At 38.5% G+C, this 22,740-nt stretch overlaps 2 protein-coding genes across 2 annotated transcripts; one reads left to right on the forward strand and one right to left on the reverse strand.

The window, feature by feature from the left end:
- Window positions 1-3,297: 3,297 nt before the first annotated feature.
- LOC148650188 (tumor necrosis factor ligand superfamily member 14-like) lies at window positions 3,298-11,063 on the reverse strand. The gene is made up of 4 exons (XM_088603746.1): window positions 10,535-11,063; window positions 7,863-7,914; window positions 7,201-7,266; window positions 3,298-5,293 (listed from the first exon to the last, which is right to left on the reverse strand). Exons 1-4 carry the CDS (start codon window positions 10,724-10,726, stop codon window positions 4,881-4,883), a joined length of 723 nt encoding a protein of 240 aa, XP_088459872.1. The 5' UTR covers window positions 10,727-11,063; the 3' UTR covers window positions 3,298-4,880.
- Window positions 11,064-11,187: 124 nt separating this feature from the next.
- LOC148650189 (tumor necrosis factor ligand superfamily member 14-like) lies at window positions 11,188-21,678 on the forward strand. Its single transcript, XM_088603747.1, has 5 exons — window positions 11,188-11,427; window positions 13,558-13,719; window positions 15,797-15,848; window positions 16,371-16,424; window positions 20,167-21,678. The coding sequence occupies exons 2-5, from the start codon at window positions 13,564-13,566 to the stop codon at window positions 20,577-20,579; spliced, it is 675 nt and encodes a 224-aa protein (XP_088459873.1). The 5' UTR covers window positions 11,188-11,427; window positions 13,558-13,563; the 3' UTR covers window positions 20,580-21,678.
- The last annotated feature ends 1,062 nt before the right edge of the window (window positions 21,679-22,740 follow it).

Raw genomic sequence — 22,740 nt, forward strand, 5'->3', positions numbered from 1 at the left:
ACAAGGCGGTACGATCCAAATTATCTAAGTTTGGGATTTACTTACACCAGGACAGAGGAAGAGCCAAGACCACAGTGTGTCGTGTGCTGTGAGATTCTCAGCAATGAAAGCATGAAGCCAGCACATTTAAGGCGGCACTTTACCACGAAGCATGTGCTCTTGAAGGATAAGCCTGTTGATTTTTTTCAAAGGAAACTTTGAAGATCTGAAGCAGCGCAACTCCACCATAAGGAACAGTGCCACTCCAATTTCCAAAGCCCAATAAGCATCTTACTACGCAAGCTTCAGGATTGCTAAAGCAGGTAAGCCCCACACTATCGGTGAAGAACTTTGTTTACCGTTGGCAAAAGAGCTGATACTTATTATGTGTGGAGAAAAAGCTGCTATACAGATCGACTTGGTGGCCCTTTCGAATGACACAGTCACTCGTAGAATTATTGATATGATGATGTCAAAAGTACACTGATAGAGCGCGTTAAGATGAACAGATGCTTTTCACTGCAATTAGATGAGTCTGTAGATGTTTTCAATTTGGCAAATTTGCTTGTTTACGTTAGATATGAGTTTGAGGGCATGTCGCATGAGGACTTTCTGTTCTGCAAGCCGCTACCAACAAGAACTACAGGAGAGCACATATTTCAGCTTCTGAATGAATTTATTGAAGAGAATAACATTGACTGGAAAAAATGCGTCGGAGTTTGTACAGACGGTGCTAGAGCGATGACAGGCAGATACAGCGGTGTAGTTGCACGAATTAGAGAGTTTGCTCCAGATATGAAGTGGACGCACCGCAGCATCCTCCACAAGGCCTTGGCAGCCAAGAAAATGCCTGAGGATTTGAAATCTGTGTTAGACTCTGCTGTCAAAGTTGTGAATTTTATCAAGGCTCGACCAATGAATTCACGTCTGTTCAGTGTGCTTTGTAATGCAATGGGCAGCGAACATTGCATTACAGGTTTTGCTACATACTAAAGTGAGATGTTTATCAAGGGGCAGAGTGCTCACAAGGCTCTTTGAGCTGCACTCTGATGTACAGATGTTTTTGCATGACCAGCAATCTCCCTTGACAAGTCTATTTGATGATCCAGTGTGGCTGGTAAAATTTGCCTACCTGGCTGATATATTCTCACGTTTGAATGAGCTGAATATGGGACTGCAGGGGCTCTCTTTAACCATTTTTGATGTGTCTGACAAGATCACTGCTATGAAGAAAAAGCTGCAACTTTTTGTTAATAAAATCAACACAGGTGATGTGTCTGCTTTCCGAACTCTGGAGAACCATCTGCACACTTATGGTGTGGAACTTGATGCTGCTGTTCGAGATGTGATTGCAGTGCACCTCTTGTCATTGAAAGAAGAGTTCCCAGAGTATTTTCCAGTTGAGGCCACACCAGAGTGGATCAGAAACCCCTTTACTGTTGATGCCGAAGGAATACCCAAGAATCTCTCCTCTGCTGATCAAGAGAAGTTGCTCGAGTTATCATCTGATGTGACTCTGATGTCAGAATTGAAACGACAGTCACTGTTGCATTTCTGGATCCAAAGACAGAGTGAATACCCAGCCCTCTCATTAAAGGCTGTGCAATTTTTGATGCCTTTTACTACTACCTACCTTTGTGAGAAAGGCTTCTCTGCTCTCATTGCAATCAAGACAAAGTACCGCAGCAAAATGGATGCTGAGCCAGATCTGCGTTTGAAGCTCACTGCCCTCGTCCCTGACATGGCTTTGCTCAACTAAACAAGCTCACCCCTCTCACTGAAATGGTAAGTGCTCAGTGTTATTTTTATAAGTGTTTCTATTTTTATTATATGTGTATGTGAGAGTGTGCGCGCGCACTCATGTTGGTCATTGAGATTTTCTGTGGTTCCTATGGGAAGATGACTTGTAGGTGGTACTTGGATGCTTTGGTTTGATCAGTGGTGGTACTTGGTCCAAAAAGTTTGAGAACCACTGGTTTAAACCATATGTTCAATAAAGGTATGTAAAATGTTGTGTGTGTTGTTTGTTAAATAAGGCTGCCTTTATTTATTATTATAACTTAGATGAAGATCAGATCATAATTTTAGTAGCCATTTTTGCAGAAATCCATCTACTGTAATTCCTAAGGGTTCACAAACGTTTTCTCACAACTGTAATACCACATACTGTTACTTGCAATGATCATTCCTGTTTGTCCATCTGAGAGTTAAAAAACCTGCTCCCTAGATAGAGTGGTTGTTTTTTGGTATGTGTGACATTAATTATGAATTAATGAAGCACAGAGGCACAGTGGTTAACATTGCTGCCTCACAGCAAAAAGGCTCTGTGTTCAATTATGGACCTTGGGAGCTATCTGTGTGGAGTTTGTATGTTCTTCTGATGTTTGCAAAAAAATACTGATTCCCTCTCAGTCCTAAATTGGAAGAAGCAGTTAAAAAAATGGATCAATGAGTAGGATAACTAGACATTTTTTTCCAAAGTTTTATTATTTTCAGAATAGAAATATAAATAACAACAATAATAAAAACATCCTTTACAAAATGAACACAGTATGTGTTACAGATGCACTGCAGTGATTTGTTGAAAAACTTAAACTAAAAAACTGAAACTCCAGAAGCATTATTCCAAGCTGTGACATTTTTAGACTTTAATCCATTCCCTGCTTGGTCTGATTTTTCTTTAAACTAAATTCTGATGTGACTTACAGTGATCTAACGGTCTTAATATATACTGATGGAAAAAAGAAATGCAACACCTCCTCCTCCACACTCTGGCCCTTCCGTCTGCATGGAACGGGCTGAAGAGTGACTCATCCGTGAAGAGGACCTGATGGCACTGCTGACGAGTCCATCGCAGCCTCTGTCTGGCCCAAGCCAGACAGGGTGTGACGTCTAGGAGGTGTGAGCAGAGGGCCTCCGACAGGTCGCCTTGCTCTAAGGCCAGCAGCATGGAGCCTTACTGTCCTGTCACTGATGCGGGCATTGTGTCTGCTGGCAGTTTCAGTAGCAGTATGGGTGGCAGATCTGAAACAATCTCTCATCACATCACACAGTCCTGCTCTGGTGTGGTTACTTGAGGGCGACCGGATCCTAGACGCTCATCTGTCCTGCCAGTCTGTTGAAACCGTCTCTGCAGTTGGGGTTCCACCTGGACCTCGTCGGGTAAAAGTGCACCTAACGAGCTTTCGTGTGATTGGCAAGTTGCAATGCCTCACTGCACAAGCTGCATTACTTGTCAGAGGGCCTAAAACAAATTGACAACTTTTTGTGAAAGTACATAAGCTATAACTATAGTATTCTCATTCCAGAAAATGTTGCTTTTCTTTTTTCCATCAGTATATATTCCCATGCTTTTACCATAGTATAAACAACAAGCTTTGTAAGAGTAAATGTCCACTTTGTGTGAGAAAAAATCAATTTTAAAACCTTAATCCATTCACATCTCCACACACTGAGATCAAGGTAGCGTTTGACAGGCAGATTTAAACAGCTTTCTATGTAGTCAATGCACATCCATACAATAATATAATAATTAAAGGAAGGCGTCCCTAGACTTCGTTGATGGTCTAACAAACAATCCCATGATGATCCCATACAAACAGACAAATGAAATATATACAACTGCAATGTATAATTTCTGTTAATAATATATACTATATATATAAATATGTTTTTGCAAATATTTACTGACCTGAATATCAGGTACTGTACCTTTAGATTTAACATTCAAGTCACATTAAACATTAAACCAGGTTTTCTGCAATCCTATTTAAAATTATAATAAAAAAACATACACAATGAGAACTTCTAAAGATGTCCCAGTCATACTGAAAGAGTTGGCATCTATTGGCATTTGTCAGGTAAGTGACTTAATATTTACAATCTTCAGGTTTAACTGTAAGTTCATTTCAACAGCTGAAATCTGTACATTAGAAATATGATAAAAATACATTCAATCTGTAGCTCAACCAAGCAGGTTAAATTGTTAAATTCTGTACATTCCTATTTTTGTTATAAGACAAGACAAACAAGAAATATTGCATATTTATGCTAATATATAAATTATATGTAAGTGACCTACAGTATAAAGATATTGAAACCAATGAATAGAAAGACTAAATCTAGGTGCTTAAACACTTGAAATGCAATATTATTGAAAAACATACATTTAATGGGGTTCTGTTACATTATACTACCCAGAATTCAAATATCTTATTACAGTGCAAAAAAAGCAAGATTGTATCATGTGTCCCACTCACTGTCTCTTTACGACATCTAGGTCACACATTCCTGGAGAGCAGTACATTCACATTGAGAAGTCTCTTAAGAGCACATGGTTCTAGCTATCAAAGACCCCTTTGGTGTTCCTCAATAATCCTTAGGACCTGCCCAAAAGTCACAGCTCTGATAGTACTCTATTCTCTCTAGGACTTTCGTACTATAATCATATTTTCAATTTTAAAAGGAGAGCTTAATTTCTGTTGCTCAAGTAGGATGATTCTTTTTGTCTAAATGGCCTAATGAAGATTGACATCTCTAATCATTTAAATGACATACTTGAGGCTGTCCACTAGTGTGTTCCTCTCTGTTCAATATAAATGATTAGATCTTCAAAAGAAATTTCAAATGGTAAGGCCAGTATGTTACCTTACTGATAATACATTGATTACTGTAGTTAGGACCAGTATGTGTGTGTGCTGGGTTTAATTAACTGTCAAATGCCGAGAGATCAGATCCAGTCAACAATCTTATCAATGACGTTCTACAGCAGCATTTGTCAATACCTCCTGCCTCCAACCAACCAGACGCCACTGCTGAGCTAAGAGATATAGAGCTGAATGTAGAAATTAGTTGCTTCCATGGTTCTGTTTAAAAAAGGACTAGAGCTAAAAGGAAGAAAGCTAAATCAAAAAAGCTCCAAAAAAGTTTTCAGAGGTGGATTGCAGCCGGATAAGGTTTTTTTGATTCACTTTAACAAAAATCTGGTCCCCTTCTGTAAGATGATAGATTCCTCCCAGGAAGCTGTTGTCTAGCATGTCTTCTTTATCATTTCTGCAGTGGTACCTCTTGGAGCTCATGAGCTCCAGGTCTCCCGGATACCTCTGTGTTGACTTGTAAACACCATGCTTAAAGGTTCCTTTGGCTGAGGTTTTACAATCCAGCTGACCATAAAAGATTTTTGAGTAAATGAAGTAAAAGCCTTCAGTCTTGATGACCAAGGAACCATCTTTATAGTCTATCGTGTGTGTGAAGGCATCTCCATTCACAGACTCCCAGAACATCTTTCCTTCTTTACTGGCATTGCAGTTACAGCCTGGAAAACAAGAAGCATCCAAACTGTTACTCTGACAATGAATCCTTTCCTAGATCAAGACCATCTGTTTACATACAGTGTAATATGCTTCATAACTACAGTATATCCTTTAAGTAAATATCAAATGACCATGGCTGTAGTTTTGTCAATTACGTTTAAAAAAATAAAGGCTGATCTGATTTAGATTCTAATGGTGCTGTACATAACTAATGCTATTTTATTTTTTTCAATATTTCCTAATCTTTTAAAGACAGGACTAAAATTATATGTATTACTCATTACTGCATTACAATTATTTGCTGTTTGTAATTTAAATTTCCTCTCCAGAGTAAATTGACCTTAACTTTTGAGTAATTGTCAAAGTTGATTAGTGGTGCGTATAGTGTGAGTCCTCACATCTGAAGAATGTTGTACAGTTAAAACATTGCATTTTTCCTTTAACCTTTTCTTTTAAGTAGAATGAACTACTTCTTGCTAGTTTGTAGCCTTTGTGTGAAGTGAGATGTTCTCAATGTTTTAGTCCTGAATACACTCTTGTCATTTCTAATTGTATTCTTAGGTTGAATCATAATTAATTCTAAAAGTAGTCCACTGGTTTAAAAGTTTAATTTCATCAGTAACTTTTAATATTTCCCAGTGTTTAAGATTACCCAGTGTGAGAATTAAACACTCCATTCCTTTGAGTTTTTAAGCACTTTTTCTAAGCACTCTTTTTCTGCATAGAAATGTTAATTTTGTAATGGTAATCAACAAACGTTTCTAAATTTGTCAGTGCATAATTTTAACTTGGCTTAATTTATAATTCATATTATCTCATTGAATTGATTATGCAACATTGGGTAACTTAATTCACTAGTCAGTACCATCTGATGGAAAAATGACATTTTTCTAAAATATGTCAAAATGTAGTAACAAATTTTGCAAGAGACAGAATACATTAGAGAAAATGTTTTAATGTTTTGTATTTTTTCATGCAGATATCATTTAAGAACTCCAGTAGGAATTTATTTGGAGATTGAAAAAGTGGGTCAGCTTTTCAACTGCAGATGAAATCTTTTCAACTTCATTTACAAAACCATTAAAATGTATACTGTATAAGACAAACTTCATGAAAAGCAACTTTTAATACTGCATTTTAAAAATATGTCTGAAACATAGACTCAGCAGTACAGTATATGCAGACCTGCAAAGGAAGGCAGTGTCACCAAAACAAAGTATCCATGCCAGATTTCGTTTTCAGCTTGTTAAGGGTGTTTTCAAAATCAGGGGCCATCTTCAAGAAATACATCCAGATTTAAATGTTCATTCTTTAGACTAAGCCTGAGCCACATCTCCACTAAGTATCAGAGGGGGTTAGTTCCACCTGGAAAATGTATGGGTAGCCCACCTGCGCTACAACTACATACTGCAGAAGCTGAAATTTCAGCTCAGCCTGCAGTTTTTAAAGGCCGGGTCTTTGGCGTTTTCTATGTCAGCAACATAGGTATTTATAAACACAGGTTAAAGCTCTGGGTTGGTAATATAGTTGGTCTGTAAAGGACAAATGTGTGTAAAGGCTGAGTCTGTCTCAGGTCATAGTGACACATCTTCGCATTTCAAGGCAGGGGGGGCTTAGTCACCCACAATCGCCCATGTGCAAAGTGTTAGTGAGATCTGGAAACACCTGCTGGCTGTGATTCTGACAGCACATGGACTCTCTCTCACTTTTAGAAGCACTCAGAGAAAAGGACTCAGGCAGGCCTGTATTCTGCTCTGATAACAAGGTCATCGGCATAGCATGGAGTCAAGGTTTTTAAATGTCATTCACATGCACATGCAACAAATATATCCTAAAGGTCTTCAGCACAATTTCACAAACTCGGAGTTCCAGTATTTATAAGCTTAGTGATCTAATTTACTACTCTTACCTGTAACATGAGCTTTAGGCTTTTTCTGATCCCATTCAGCTTGGATTGATTTTATTTCATTTTCATCTGTATCGAAAAGAGAAAAATAAATTGCACATAAATTGAATACTTAGGCTGAATTCTGTAAAAAAATAACTTGAAAACTGAATGCTCTGAAAGAAAATAACATGGATCTCGCATTGAACATATTCATATACAGTACTCTATGTATGCCATGGAAGGCGATATACTAATACACTAAGATTAATTAAAAAGATTAATTTTACCCATGTTAGACTTAATCATAATCTTCTACTGTGGAAGGCTGGTTCTGTACTCATACTACTGAGCAGTTTTCTTAATCCTTCAAGCCTTAGATGCTAAAACAATTCATTTCAGCTAAGAAGCAAAGTGCATTTTTACCATGTGCATCTCTCCAAAACCTTATTATGAAGACAGTAAGTTATAATCTTTGCCTCCAGCTCAGCACATATGAAGTGGAATATTCATTTAAATTAAAGCTTTACCATAAGAATACATTGGAATTCTAAGTAAAAAGGTTTTTGACTACGTAACCACCATTTTCATTCTCATGCAGTTAACAAAACCATGATACAACTTCTTAATTGATATATCTTCTCTTCAACTTGTTTTTACTTTAAATTATCTTAAATAACACTTACCTTGGATTGACTTTTGAGGACTGTTTTCATTGATGCTGATCTTATCTTTTTCCTGTAAAAAAGCATAAGGCTAGGATTATATTTCTCTGCGCTTAGATTTCCAACTACAATGAATGAAGATTTTCAGGAAACAAACTAGCACGTGGCATCCTCAAATTCATGGCCTAACACACTGATCTAATAGAGAAAATATCGAAACTTTATCCAATTATCTTGGATTTTTCTTTCTTTTAATATATTCAGGCAGTGATGAATAGAAATTGTATATATTTTCAATCCACAAGACTGGAAGAGGCAGATAATAAATGCTATGATCCAAACTGAAAAATTCAATTTCAAGAATTTGACTGTCTCTACCATGTTTAACTGCTATTTGCTCGTGTACTATATTGTCTGTTTAATAAACATGGCAAGGCACTTGTTTATTGTAATGTGAGCCTTATAGTTAATGTTTCCTTAATATGACTCTTGAAAAAGGCAGGAAGGTAACAAAAGTGAGTAAAAAAGCTTGGATCTGATTGAATTATGTAGATAACCATCTCCCAGCTAGATCAAACACCATTGCAGAACCAAATGTGTGTCCTTTCAAATAGAATCTCTGTACCACTTGCATTTCCAAATGCTTTACAAAATAAGAAGAAAAGGGAAAATGAAAAAAAGATTCTACAAATTACTGAAACATTTTTTTTGGGGGGGGCAAGCAAAATCAAGATGATTTTTTAGGAGCACATGATGAAATTATGAAAGGACCTGCTGTCAGAGGGGGGGTCAGTCTGCTACAGAACAGCACAAGTGAGTAAAGGAAAGTAAGGTCAAGCTTTGAGTCACAAAGTTCCATCAGAAAAACGAAGGAATGGAAAAAAAGAGCACATGCTGGGACATGGAGGTGTATGGTCACTGAACAACGAGCCAAAGTATGACCCTAGGAACAGACCAGCAACATGTTTTTACAAAGGGGAACAAGTGAACATCTTCCTCTTTCAAAATGGTTCTTTGAAAAGCCACCACAGCTCTGTGGAAACTAAATGCATTAATGCCCCATGTATTTTGACTGTAATACATTTGTAGTTAAGGCATGTTCTAAATTACATGCATTCTGTACTGGACATTAGGCTGATTTATTTTTTGTGTTAGCATATACATCACATTTCATCACAATCATCAACCACCTTTGTAAGACATTTCTTGAGGGGTTCATCATTGAGTTTATGAATGGCAGAGTGCACCATACTTGATGCTGTGCTGTTTATTAACAGAAATAATGGATAACGAGCAATCGATTGGTAACTAATAGTGGTCAGTGACAGGAAATGATTAACAATATGACTAACAGTGCTTGATGGACACCTAAGTCTTGTGCTATACCAGATGTTGGACATGCAATGCACAGCTTTAGCTAATGTGAGCAGTTCCCTACCTGCTTAGATGTATACTATCGCAGCCAAACCTAGTTAACTGAGGATATCAATACCCAGTGTAACTCTCCTTATGAATATAGATAGACTATCAAAGAGGATTTGCATACAGACCATGGGAATTTCCTACTGGTTTAGCTAGTGCAGTCTTTTTATTAATCCCAGTCTCTGAAACATGTCTAATAAATTTACTGTAGCATAACCTAATGTACCAAAAACATGGGCATTCAAAATTCTCCACATTTCTTTGATAATAAATTCTGGCATACAAACATTCTGGTGTTGTCCTTAATTTTGGATTTTGACCATTTGAAATTTAAAATGCATTTCTAATACGTATTAATAGTAAGTTAACCTACTCAAATTCCTTTTTTTTTGTCTTTTTTAACACTGTCTACCTGGGTATGGACAGATAAACGATTATAATTGTCTACAGAAGAGCTACCATAAAATCTCTTCTGCAGGAAGATCTGACCTCTTACATTAAAACCAGATTATTTTCAATTGCATTGCACAATGTCCCTCTGCAGTACAACATAGATTTACAGAGCTGTTTAGCTGTTAACCCGTTGAACTATATAAAAAATGCTATGAGAGCTTTTATGGTTTCCAAAAATCATATAAAAGCCATTCCCCTTTAAGAAAATGATAATTTAAGCTTTTTAGCATCTAGAAATTTTAAATGTTCATTAGAAAAGTACATATAATTTAACTTCATAAATCTTCAATGTTTTATCCACATCATTTTTTTCTAGCATATACAGCAACTTTCCAGTGCGTGCTCAAGTGCAGCACTTTTCAGAATATGATCATGTTTAAGAGTGAAAGCTTTGACATTTTGTTCCAATGTCTACAACATTTAATTGCAAGAGAACTGCCCTTTAACAATTTCGCAGCCACTTTCAGAAAATGGAGAGTAACAAAATGCTTTGAAAAGCAGCCCTATAAATGTCAAGTTGTAGCACAATTTACTGTATACTGCAGAAATCTTGACAGAAGCATATGTCCCATAATAAAGACCATTTCTTATGTGTATCTTTTTCTATTTGTATATTTAATCTTTACTGTTCACTTTCAGATTTTTAACTACATTAAAACATTTTAACTCTGGAGAAAAACAATTTGATTGAAAATGACCCGATTATTATTTGACTATTATATGGTTTAGATTCTTGGCAAAAGGTTAAAATAGGTCCCATTAAAAAGAGTGTTAGTTTAGCCCTTGATGCCAATCCAAATACTGCAGGCGGTACTTACAGAGTTTCTTGTCCACAGCTGGAAGATGAAATAACCCTCAATCAGTATGCCAAGCAGCACCAGGATCAGCAGCACAAAGAGGAGTGTCTGTGCCGTCCCTGTCCGTTTTTTCCGTGGATCCGGGGGAAAAGTTGCACTGGTCTTCCCATCCACCACAAAGACTGAAGGATAAACCACACTAGGGTCGGCCATTGCCTCACAGGGATTTGTTGAACCAATCAGGAAGACCTTCGTGAGAGAAGAATGCCACTGGACCTCCCAAAGCTGGCAGTAACAAAGCCGTTCACAAGAGGCAAAATGCTTTGAGTACAGAAAGGCGTCCTCAGAAACTGATGTTACTTTGAAGCTGGCATCCCAAAAACTGAGGGGCAAATTCCAACAGCCACTGTAGTTACAGTTGTTTTTTTCAAAAGAAAACAACAAACAAAATAACTGAAGTCAAGGTTTTTGTTTTGTCTTTCTCTTCCCCAGGGGCTTTACAGGTTTGTCTCTGTCCCTCCCGAGTCTGATTAGAGACTGTGTGGACACGCGGGGCCGGAGCAGTGATATTTAAACGGCTGGCTGTGACGCCCTCGCACTTGTACATAACGCCGGCGACCACTACTTCCTCTCTTGCGCGGGTGCGTACCTCAGAGAGAGAGAGGAAAAAAAACAGGGCTTCTGCAGTGCCTGCGAAACAGCTCTGCATCTCCATCACCTTTCATGACACACATAACTGAAGGAAACATCTTGGTTTTGTAAGAAGTCAAACTTGTAGCAGCAGTTTTGGATTTCCTCAACCACTTTTCAGGCCTTTGCCCTCCAGAGCCCTGACTTCGAGACCTGCACAGCGAGGGTTAGGGTGTTCAAACCAAGTCCTGCAGCTTCTCTTTTTCTTCTGACTTTGATTTGAGGTGAGCCTTTAATTATTTAGGGATGCTTCATCCTTTTGTTTTGATGAGGCCATTCCTTACTGTTGACAGGAAACAGTGTTTTGTCTACACTGTTTTGTTTAAATTGTTTTACAGGCTTTGAAAATCATCACTGTTCCACACTGTACCAAGTACTAGGTTTCAGAATGCTTTTTATTGAGTTATTTTTCCATGGCCTGCTGACGAGAATCAAAGTAGATGAGCCTGTGAAAAACTAAGATCTAGATTAAATAAAAAAAGTGGCCCATGCCACCCAAAAGTCACAAACCCATGATGGCAGGTTTATTTTTGCCCGGAGGCTTTAAGTACTGGGATTCTAATGTGTCTGGCAGCTGGGAGAATATAATTCTTTGCAGCTGTTGAGACAGCTACTGTATATTAGTGCAAAAGATTGTTTGATAGGCTAAGAAGTTCTTAGTTCGAAGTTCGAAGTTCGAAGTTCGAAGTTCGAAGTTCGAAGTTCTTAGAAGTTCTAAGAAGTTCGAAGTTCTTACAGAGTTCTAAGTAAATTGATGTGATCCTTGAAGTGGGCACACAGGATTTAGTGTAACATGCCTGACTGCTTTCTGTCTTTCTCAGTGTACAATCTAAAGGAGAAACACAATAGCTGGGGCCCATAGAGTAACCTAACCTACATATCATGACCCATAATAACTGAGGGCTTCAGTCCATCCCCAAAATTGGATTCTCTGTTTTTATTTTTTTTGTGGATAAGGCACAGCTGAGATGGGTAAAGTTACTGCCTCTGTATTACTGTATGTAAACCAAGAAGCCTTTATCCAGTCTGCAAAATTATAACATGATTAACAAAGTGACAACTTCTCCTCGATGTTTATTATCCTCTCTTCATTTTGTCAAGTTCAGTACTCAACATTTCCATAGTTCGATCATACTCACAGAACGGGGGGAAACATATGTAGGATGTGTTGTGTAAACATACATGTTGGTCAGTCATGCCTCTGGAATCCATCATTGTTAAATGGGGCTCAATAGTAGTTCATCAGTAAAAAGCTCCTGCTTGATATGCTATAGCAGGACCACATACTGTAGGTACGCAACTGATTTTGTCATTCCAAAAGTCAGCTGAAATTTTCTTTTATCTCTGCACTCACTGGGCCAAATATTAACTAGACATCTGGGGCACAGTCTGCATTGTATGTCCATTCCAGACTTGTATGTGCCAGGCTACCAAGTGCCAAGTTAAACCACAGAACTACTTTATTGAAAAAACACAGCCAGCTCTTTCGTTGTCACTTAAGCATATGGGAAGTGGTCAGCACTCTTCAATTTGATATTTGAAATTAACCTCAGCAGCCAGCAAGGAAGTCTACACAATGTGACCAGTCAGTTTATTTCAGTGTTCCCTGCTCTTTTGCAGATCTTGAGGACCACCTTAAAATAAATTCATTAATAGTTTAATACATTTTCCGGGAAATTGTCAAAGCTTCCATCTAAGCACACTTTGCTCCCCATTTTTGAAACAACTGTCACCAGGTACAGACCAAGCAAGAAATAAGAGATGTGTTTTTTTTTCACTGACAAAATAGAAAATCAGCTTGATTTTATCTTGTGTTAGAAAACACCTCTAAATTCTTACACTGAAACACAATGTAAATAAAGTATGCTAAATTAACTTTTGGCCCAAAGAACCATTTATTTGGATTACATCTATCTGTAACTCCAAGAACATAGTGAGTTTTATACAAAAATAATCACTGTGGTCATATGCTATTTGGAGTCTAGTTTATTTTTACAGGTGTTAAACAGTAATGGGGTATTTCCCCTCTTCAGAGAACTGTCACTCAATGGCATTGTGCAGAGGCGATAGTCTTTTAAAGAACAAGTGCCCCTCACCAACTTCACAACCAGTGTGGGGATTCAGAAAAACAAAAAGCTTGTTTTGCTGTGAAAGCATTTTGTGTACATTTTATGTTTCTTTGAAGGTTAACAGGCTTTTGAGCACACTACTCTAAACCTGAAATCAGCAGGTGCTGTTGCGTTGACTAGTTCTCCTCTGTATTTCTCATTATGTATTTTATTCTGATTTTCAACTTCTCAGAAGTGAGTGCATTCCATTGCATCGTGTGAAAAACAATCCTGTTACTTTGACAGTTAAGAATGACAGACCCTGATGCTGGAGCATCCATGACTCCAGAACTTCGGAAGAGGAAGAGCCAGGTCTCCTGGAAACTGCTCTACATCTTAATAGCCCTGGCGCTCCTAGCTGTCGTAATTGAGGGGTACCTCATTCACTGCCTGCGGATGAGAAGCCCAGTAAGTACAACCTGCAGCGTCTGATCTGGGAGTGCGTTTTTTCACCAGTCAACCTAATAACAGGATGTAGAAGCTTCTGCTTGGATCTCTACACAATATGACAAACTACATCACAATATCCCACTTAGTTACTTTTATTTCATATAGAAAAGTACTTAATATGAGAGTACACCTCGAGCATGAAATCAATTATCATTCTGCTTCTGGTGTCAAACTGAGAGACATGTATTCAGTAGGTTAACCATGGTCCTGACACAAGACATGCAGTGATGGTCCCAGCACATTAGTTTGGCCAACATTACTTGGATTAATTTGAAAGACTTTATCCAAGCAACAGTTCCAACAACATAAACACTAACGCGTAATAATCCATTGCCCAATAGCTCACGTTGGATAAAGCTATGTGTTACTTTTACAACAAAGACATGAGGCGTGGGTAGAATCTATGAAGTACTATTGGCCACATCAACTACAGAACATCCACCAACTCGTTCCCAATGCTTACTCACTGTCCGAGGTTTTGCAATCAAAGATAGCCCATCACAGAATATCTGTCTCTCTCAGGAAGAGACAGATTAGTAGAGAATCATGTTGGAGAAATGTTAACAAAATAGTGTAAAGACTACATATGGAATATAAGATTTTTAAACAAAGAAAAAGTATCGTACTGGTGCAGTTCAAGAACATGCTAGCTATCAGTGTCAGTGAGTTTTGTAATACTAAGCTGATGAAGTACCCTGCCAGTGAGTATATTAAGCATTAAAGCTTAATTTGCTCCATTTCCCTTAGACAGAAATTTAACCATATCTTACAAAACATTAACTTTCAACTCTGTGACCTTTCTTAGTTTTCATCTTTTTAGTTTTAATGAGTTTTATTTCAGTTTTTACCTATCTTAACATTTATTGCATAGTAAACCCACACTTACTGTAAGTAGATATGAGTATGAGTAGTGAATAGTGGGTTACCTTTCTGTTGAATTTCTCTGTTTAATATCCATTTTTAAAAGAGGATTATCTGCCTCATTTCATTCAAGTGGGAAAATAGATCTTTTTAAAAAGACAGACACTATGCCACTCTCTGACTGCAGTGTCACGTATATATGTATTCAAAGTACAGAGAACTGTCTCTGTCTAGAGACGCTGCTTATACTTTAAGAAGGCAGCAGTCAAGGGTCTGAGACGAATCCAAATGCAGGCAGACAAGCAGGCAAACAAGCATGTAGATAAGCAGGAAAACACAATCCAAAGTGTAGTTGAAAGCTAAGCAAAGTTGATAGCCAAGGTGACACTAGAGCAAAGCACAAGAAGAATTCAAAATGTGAAGTCAGATCACAGCAAGATCGGGAATCCAGAAAATAAAACAAAGAGGGAACACAGACCTAGAGAACAAAACTGTGAGGCTCAGAATAAAACTCTAAAACTAAGATATGAGTGGAGAAATTCTCATTTTAATGAGAATCCCTGAGAAGTCTCTAAATAGTCTGTTCCCCATGAGACAAGTGTGGTCGTCAATTGTGTGCAGGTCTAACAGACCTCCTTCCTGATCATGTAGTCACAGCAACCAGCTGATTGACCTAGTTGAGGCTCTGCTGGATGCCATGAAGACACTAACGCTTTCTAAAGTGCTCCAGTGGGAGCAAGTATGACACACATCACAGGATGCCAGTCCATTGCAGAAAAAGACTTGAACACACTCACACTAGAGCCAGTTTTCCAAGAACCCAATTAACTTCTCAGCTTGTCTTTGGACCATGGGAGGAAATCAAAGCACCCAGTAGAAACAAACATGAACACAGGAGAACATACGAACTCCACACACCAGCTATGGATTTGAACCAACACTATGAAGCAGCAATTCTAACAACTGTACAACCATCCCACACCCCAGATGTTTATGTTATCCCTTTATTCTTTACTGCAACTTATTAAATAACACTTTACTCCACTCTGGTGTACAGAACTTGGGGGGGGGGAATGTCAGACCCTTGTGATGATCCAGTTTAATCGCAGTTATTTATTGTTGATTTTTAATGAGAATCCCTGAGAAGAGAGAAATAATTGCAGTTCTTTTATAGGAACAAGATAAGGCCAACAATGAAGAAATCACAAATGCAAAACAGATCCATGGTATGTCCCTTTCATTTCTTATCATTTAGTTTTGAACATTTTACAAAATATTTTATGTAGTATTTAAGGTACTTAATGGTTAATGTAATAATTTATCCATTTAAATTACTACGTGGAATATACTTTCCTTACCATGTTGACTGAACATTCTAAAAAGTCTAAGTAGGATGCACTGCTTTCATAATTAAGAAGATGCATAAAGGTGGAAATAATGATTGTATTTTGTTCCTACTGTTCGAAAAGGTTTGCAACAAAATCTGCAAGGTGAAAAACCAATGCAATCAGCAGCTTGAACACACTGTTGATGAGAAACAATATTGACAGCAGAAACTGAGCTTCTGCAAGTCTCATGTGTCATCTCTTATCTCTTTTTGACAGTATATTCATTCTGAGTAAACAGCATTATATTTAATCTAGATAGAGCTTCATGATGCCACCTGAGATAACTCTATTGTGTTGTGCACGGTGCATGTGAACATACATAGACTCATTAAGTTGTGTAATTCTTTCTATTCCATACAGAAGAAATCAAACATATGCACAGAGACTTGACAAAGCCTTCAGCTCATGTCACAGGTAAGAGCTTTTGTTTCGGAATCCAATCAACAGTAGTAGTAATAATAATAATTCCTTTAGTTTTTACAACATTTTTAATTCCAAAGGATCTAAAATTAATTTTACCTATAGGATGGGACCCACTTTATTGGGGTGACTGCACTGGCAACATGACTGCTCCCTACAGAAGCCTCTCAGAGACACCTAAGCTGAACACCCTAATCAGGAATGTAGATTTCCTGACAGTGGCACCTGTCTCTCATTCCAGTACTGACGAGACCTGAGACCTGATAAAATCAGGCTATAAGTTGGAAATGCTGCTGTTCTCTTAAAATTACCTGCACGTTTGTCAAAATATGCAGCAGGTCTGGCTGTATGTTTACTGTGCCATAGTAAAACATTTAAAATTAGATTGAATAACATGAGATCATGAGAAAATGTTATAAATGGGATGATGCTATTCATCCAATTAGGGTCTGAAGATCCCATCCAGTTTTTGTCTTGGAAAAAGATGTGTATCAGCTTTAAAAATATGGCTGGGATAGCATGTTCTTAAATCACGTGACAGTCTGTGTACAGAAATGCTTTATGTTTCTCCATCTTAAATACTATTCAATACAAATACATAGTTTCTACCTGTGTCCTCTGGTCTGGGTTTAGCACTTGAAGAAGTCCGCTGGGTCAGCCTTTGACCATACAAATACATAGTACTTGTATCAGGTTCCTTCATAGATTTGTACTGTATGTTTAAGACTAAAAACATTGAGGCCTTTTAGGCTGTCAGTGTAAAACATGCCAGTAGTCATGGCTCTGGACTCATACCAAGAAGGTTGTGGGTTCAAATTTTAGGCAAGATTGTTGTTGTACTGTTTAGTAAAACCCAGTAAAGAGGTTTGAATGTAAGTTGCCTTAGATATAAAAGTGTCTTTAGTCAAAGAAAATTAGTGGTGGTAATCATGTGGTTTACATTCTACTGCTAGATGGTGTTAGACTCCTTGTAAGGACCTTGTAAGGCCAGTGTTGTCCATAACCATAAACTTAGCCTACATTTCTAAGTAACCATGTGGGAGATATCAACAGGACATTGAGCCCTCACTCTAGCAAAATCACAAGTAGCAGAGCTGAACTCTGTCATATGCATTACATGCTTTGCAGCATGCAGATGCTTTTCAGGTAGAGCCCATGGTTAACCAACCATTTGTCTCTAAAATGGAAAAGTGACTCAGATTTAACCTCATGAAGTCAACGGAAGCAAATGTCACAGTCACAGTGTCAGCTAAGCTAAGTATAAAGAGGAGGTCACCATGTCCAGAAACAGGAAAAAAACTATTGACTAAGCAGACCTGATTAGCCATATTTGGTCGCTTATAAAATCAAATGTAATTTAATGTATCTTTAATAGGGTTTCTGAACAATTTGTTCATTGAAGATGAATATGATGATGATATGGTTACTCATTTCGACCACTTTGATGAGTTCAAAAAAGGCTTCCTATAATTTGTTGGGATGAATGAGTGTTCAAAGAGCTTAGAAGAGATATTGCATAAATAAACTAGCAGCTATGACTTTAAGATGCCTTGTACTGACCGACCTACAATCTAAAATAGACCTACAATAGAATCTGATGATGACTGGGAAGTATCCCAGGTTCTGGGTCCTTCTTTTAGGAACTGCAGCCTCTCATGTGTTTTAATATTTTAAATATTAAACAGCTTGAGAACATGCATAAACCTGTTGGGATCCTGTTTGGATACACCAGCAAGAAAGAAAAGAATAGACAATTGATTTCATAGTTACAAAAGAATCTTTCCTTAAGGAAATACTGTAAATAGATACTAATAAGAGCAGGACTATATATCAGGGCCTTATGGGACACCAGTTGTCACCAAACTTGCACAAGAGGAAAACTACCTTTTCCTGTCAGATGAATAACATTCAAACTTGGAAAAAGCAGTTTCAGTTATACCAATAACTTTCTCTGACATGTTCAGCAAGATGGTATGATCAACTATATGAAAGGCAACGCAGAGCTCCAGTAATAGATCATGGGTAATACTATATGTTGCCAGAATGGTATTTTTGCATATGAACTTGTTGTTAATGATAAATTAGATACCAAATGATCATTATGAAGCAGGTTCTAATCTCATTTTTTTGAGAAATGGATAAAAGTATTTCACAATATAAATTGAGCCAATCAGTGGAAATGTGATATAAGAAATTTGTAGTTGGCTGAATCTACAATTTCCGATAATTACTGAGAAGGGATTGCATGGAACTCAAAGTGCACACAGTGTAAGTTTACCATTAAACCTAAAATAGCAGACAGGGAAACTGCAGACAGTGCACAGATGGGGACACTGCAGGCAGTGTGCAGACAGGGAAGCTGCAAGAAGCACACAGATGGGAAACTGCATGCAACGTGCAGATGGGAAAACTGCACGCAACGTGCAGATGGGAAAACTGCAGGCAGGTTGCAGATGGAGAAACTGCTGGCAGCTTGCAGACGGGGAAACTGCTGGCAGCATGCAGACAGGGAAACTGCTGGCAGCGCACAGATGTGGAAACTGCTGGTAGCGTGCAGATGGGGAAACTGCTGGCACTGCACAGAGGTGGAAACTGCTGGTAGCATGCAGATGGGGAAACTGCTGCCAGTGTGCAGACAGGGAAACTTCAGGCAATGTGCAGACAGGGGCCGAACTGTGCTGAGCACGCAGACAAATGTTTTGCCGTGACCGGTGAAGATCAAAGCTAGTAAATGAGAGAATAAACACAGTCCAAGGCACAAAGGGGAATCAGTGAGAGTGGTCGGGTTTAGCAAAGCAAGGGTCAGATCCAGGAAACACTGTAGCAAAGCACAAGGGGAATCCAAGCTGAGGTTGTAAAAACAAGCAGTGTTGGGAGACAAGTGAAAAACAGTTCATAGCATAGAGGCAAATCCAGAAGAAGTGGTCAGGGCAAAGCTCAGGTTGAGAATCCAGGGACAAACAAGCAAGACAGGAACACAGGAACCAAGGTGGGTAGGGAACTAAGGAGCAAATGTAGAAACAGACCACAATTGTTTCAAAAAGCCTCAGAGATCTCAGAGCTCTGTCAGATCTGAGTTTAAATATCCTGAACCACCTGAAGCTGGTGTGGTAAAAAAAGTATCCAGGTGGTCCAGGTCTGTCAGGTTGTCAGTTTGGTATCCACAGCAACAGGCACTGAGTGACAGATGAGTGGAGGTGTGGCTAGCTGGTGTGTTAGTGTAACTTGACTGGCAGGACAACAGCATGGGTGAGCATAACACAAAAGTAAACTACTTTAGTAAGTAGACTTACTAACGTTAAGTCTTAAATAAATAAATATATATATATATATGTATGTGTGTGTTTCAGACTTGAGCCCCATCCAGGGTGCATCCTGCCTTGTGCCCCCCACCTGCTAGGATTGGTGCTGGCTTCCCCGTGACCCTGAATTTAATAAACCTAAAGGATCCATTAAAAAATGGATGGATATTTATGTTCCAGTTTTCCTACTATGTATACTAGATCCTTAAGTTTAATTGTTTAGTTGCTATAAGAAAAAAACATTAATGAAAGATAAAGTCATGAAAATCCTCCTTCCTGAATTTATCTCACCTGAATTCATCCTCTTTCTGCATTTTGTCAGGCAGCATCATTTTCAATTAGGAAGAATAAAAAGGTACTGATGCTTAGATCTTAATTTTAGCAATTGAGATCAGATAAAACCGCCATCAATAATAACATGCCTTGTTTTCCAGGCTGTAAATTCAACACCAGTAATGATGGGAAGCTGTCCTGGGAGCCCCAAAACGGAGATGCCTACACCTATGAAATGGACTACAAAGATGGTGCTCTGGTCATTAAGAAGGAGGGATACTATTTCATTTATTCCAAAATCATTTATGGTGAAAGAGATTGCAAAACCGGTCGCTTAGAAACCTTCAAGCACACAGTATTTAAGATAACACAGACAGTTTCTAGAGAAGTGGAGCTGATGAGCTCCGTCAGGTCCTACTGCAAAAATGACAAGGAAGGTGAGTTAGTAAACAGCTTCCTTGGTGGGATCTATTACCTTTTAAAAGGGAATCAGATTTTTGTTACAGTGACTGAAACTAAAAATATCCTAGTGCAAACGAGCGCTGAAAATTTTTTTGGAGCTTTCCTAATGTGAGATAATCTCTTCTTACTTTGTCTTAACGAGACTAAGAAAGCGGTTCAGCAAGTCATCTCTGTGTCCCTCACTTCAGTATTGTCCTCAGGTCAAGAGCTTCATGATTTGCTGAATGGACTGAAACTCTTAGTGATTACATGATAAGAGATTTTGTCTTCACAAAGAATTCGTTTTGAATCATTTTAAAAACTCGATTCTGTGTGAAATAATTCTACTACCCTAAATGTGGTTCATATTTTGTGTAATGTTGTACTTTTCTGCTCTTACTCTTAGTACAGTTAAAGTATGCATGAACAGTTCCTGTTGTTTGATACAGTTACTATCTGTATGTGACAGTCCAGACTAAAACTGCTCCTAGGCAATGCTTTAGGGTAGGCTGCTTGGCATGTGCAGGATACAGCCTGCTAGATGAACTACAGTTGGGCTTGGTATCTTCCTTATTCAGTATTTGAACTTATGCCTTCCACTGACGTCATGCTGTGTGTGCAAGGACTTGGACTGGCCATTTCAAAAGCTTGAAGAAGAAAACAAGTTGAAAGTATGATGAAAGAGAGAGATGAAGGGCTGAATAGAAGACTGAGAGAGATACAAGCAGTGAGAAAAGTGGAAACTCCATAAATGCTCTCTTGTTACAGGAGTAGCAGGAAAATGTCTATCCTTTAAGAGGCAGAAAGAGGCTATTAGTGTCATTTTCATATTATTCTGTGTGAATTATCTTTTTTCTATTTTATGCCATAATAAAAGTCAGGACGTTTTCAAACTTTGATCCATGTTTGTGTCCCCCGCTGAGAACTCAGAAATAAAAACAGAAAGGCATGGTAAAGAAAATGAACGTGCTGGGGTACAGCCCAGACCTCATTTATTCTGGTCCTGGGTCATTCTGTTAACGGGCATAGATAGATAATACTTTATTAATCCCATAGGGAAATTGATGTGTTACAGCAGTCCAGCCCAAGACAAGCAAAAACAGACATCAGAATAGTTGTAAAACAAAAGACAACAAAACAAATAAAAATAAAAAATAAAAAATAAATAAATAGGTGTGTGCAAAATGTGATGATCATAGTCACTGTAAAAACAATAAAATATGTGCAAAATGTGCATAGGTTTATACAGACTGATTGTCCAAAAAGTACAATGGAGCAAACATGCTGTCCATAGACGAGCAAATGAAGGGCTAACAGTCCTAGCCTAGGGCAGCGTTATACACCCTGACAGCTGCCAGGAGGAAAGACCTGCGGAAATGTTCCCTTGAATACCGTAGCTGGAGCAGTCTGTTGCTAAAAGTGCTCCGCTGCCCAGTAACAGTCCCATGAAGCGGATGAGAGGTGTTGTTCATGATGGCTGTGAGCTTGGTCAGCATTCTCCTCTCAGCCACCACCTCCATGGGGTCAAGGCTCATCCCCAACACAGAGCCAGCCTTCTTGATAAGTTTATTGAGACTATTTGCATCTTTTGTCATGATGCTGCTGCTCCAGCACACAACAGCGTAGAAGATGGCCGCCGCCACCACTGATTCATAAAAAAATGTGTAGCAGTGTTCCACACACACCAAAGTACCTGAGTCTCCTAAGAAAATAGAGTTGGCTCTGGCCTTTCTTGTACAGGGCGTCAGTGTTTCCAGACCACTCCAGCTTATCCAGGTGTACCCCTAAGTACTTGTAGGAATGTACGCCCTCTATGTCCTCACCCTCATCGCATGATAGGGATTCCTGAAATGGCCGAAGATCAGCAGGATTTTCTAAGGCCTGAACCAACCTGGATATTCTTTGCTTCCTGTGAAATACAACTTGCTGGGTGCCTGCAAGTTTGCAGTGATGTCAGTGAGAGATGCTTCTTTCCCCTAATCAATGCAGACTGTCCTATAAGCCACTGTTGAGCTAGCAGCATGTCAGTAGACAATGGCTTTAACAGGCAAATGTGTTGAGTATATATGAACACATCCTTATACTCCTTGAACAGCACAGATATTGTCATGGTAAGTCGAGCTGTTAAACAGGAAAGCTATTAAATAAAATCTAAAATGGCTATTCCAACCATTAAGGAAAAGACCTAAAAAATAATGTATTATGCAAATTAATGTGGTCGACACAGTGTCAGCACTTTTCATTGTGATCTTTAGTGATTTCTGCCAGCAGTCAACAACAATGACTACAGCACA

This window comes from Lepisosteus platostomus, chromosome 13 (assembly GCF_059453375.1).
Source record: "Lepisosteus platostomus isolate fLepPlt1 chromosome 13, fLepPlt1.hap1, whole genome shotgun sequence".
NCBI lineage: Eukaryota > Metazoa > Chordata > Actinopteri > Semionotiformes > Lepisosteidae > Lepisosteus > Lepisosteus platostomus.

Coding starts and splice junctions, on each gene's coding strand:
- LOC148650188 (XM_088603746.1), bottom strand. CDS start 10,726: ATGGCCGACCCTAGTGTGGTTTATCCTTCAGTCTTTGTGGTGGATGGG. Junction 7,915..10,534: donor AGCTGTGGACAAGAAACTCT/GTAAGTACCGCC, acceptor GCTTTTTTACAG/GAAAAAGATAAGATCAGCAT. Junction 5,294..7,200: donor GCCTAAAGCTCATGTTACAG/GTAAGAGTAGTA, acceptor CTTGTTTTCCAG/GCTGTAACTGCAATGCCAGT.
- LOC148650189 (XM_088603747.1), top strand. CDS start 13,564: ATGACAGACCCTGATGCTGGAGCATCCATGACTCCAGAACTTCGGAAG. Junction 13,720..15,796: donor GCCTGCGGATGAGAAGCCCA/GTAAGTACAACC, acceptor GTTCTTTTATAG/GAACAAGATAAGGCCAACAA. Junction 15,849..16,370: donor AAATGCAAAACAGATCCATG/GTATGTCCCTTT, acceptor TATTCCATACAG/AAGAAATCAAACATATGCAC.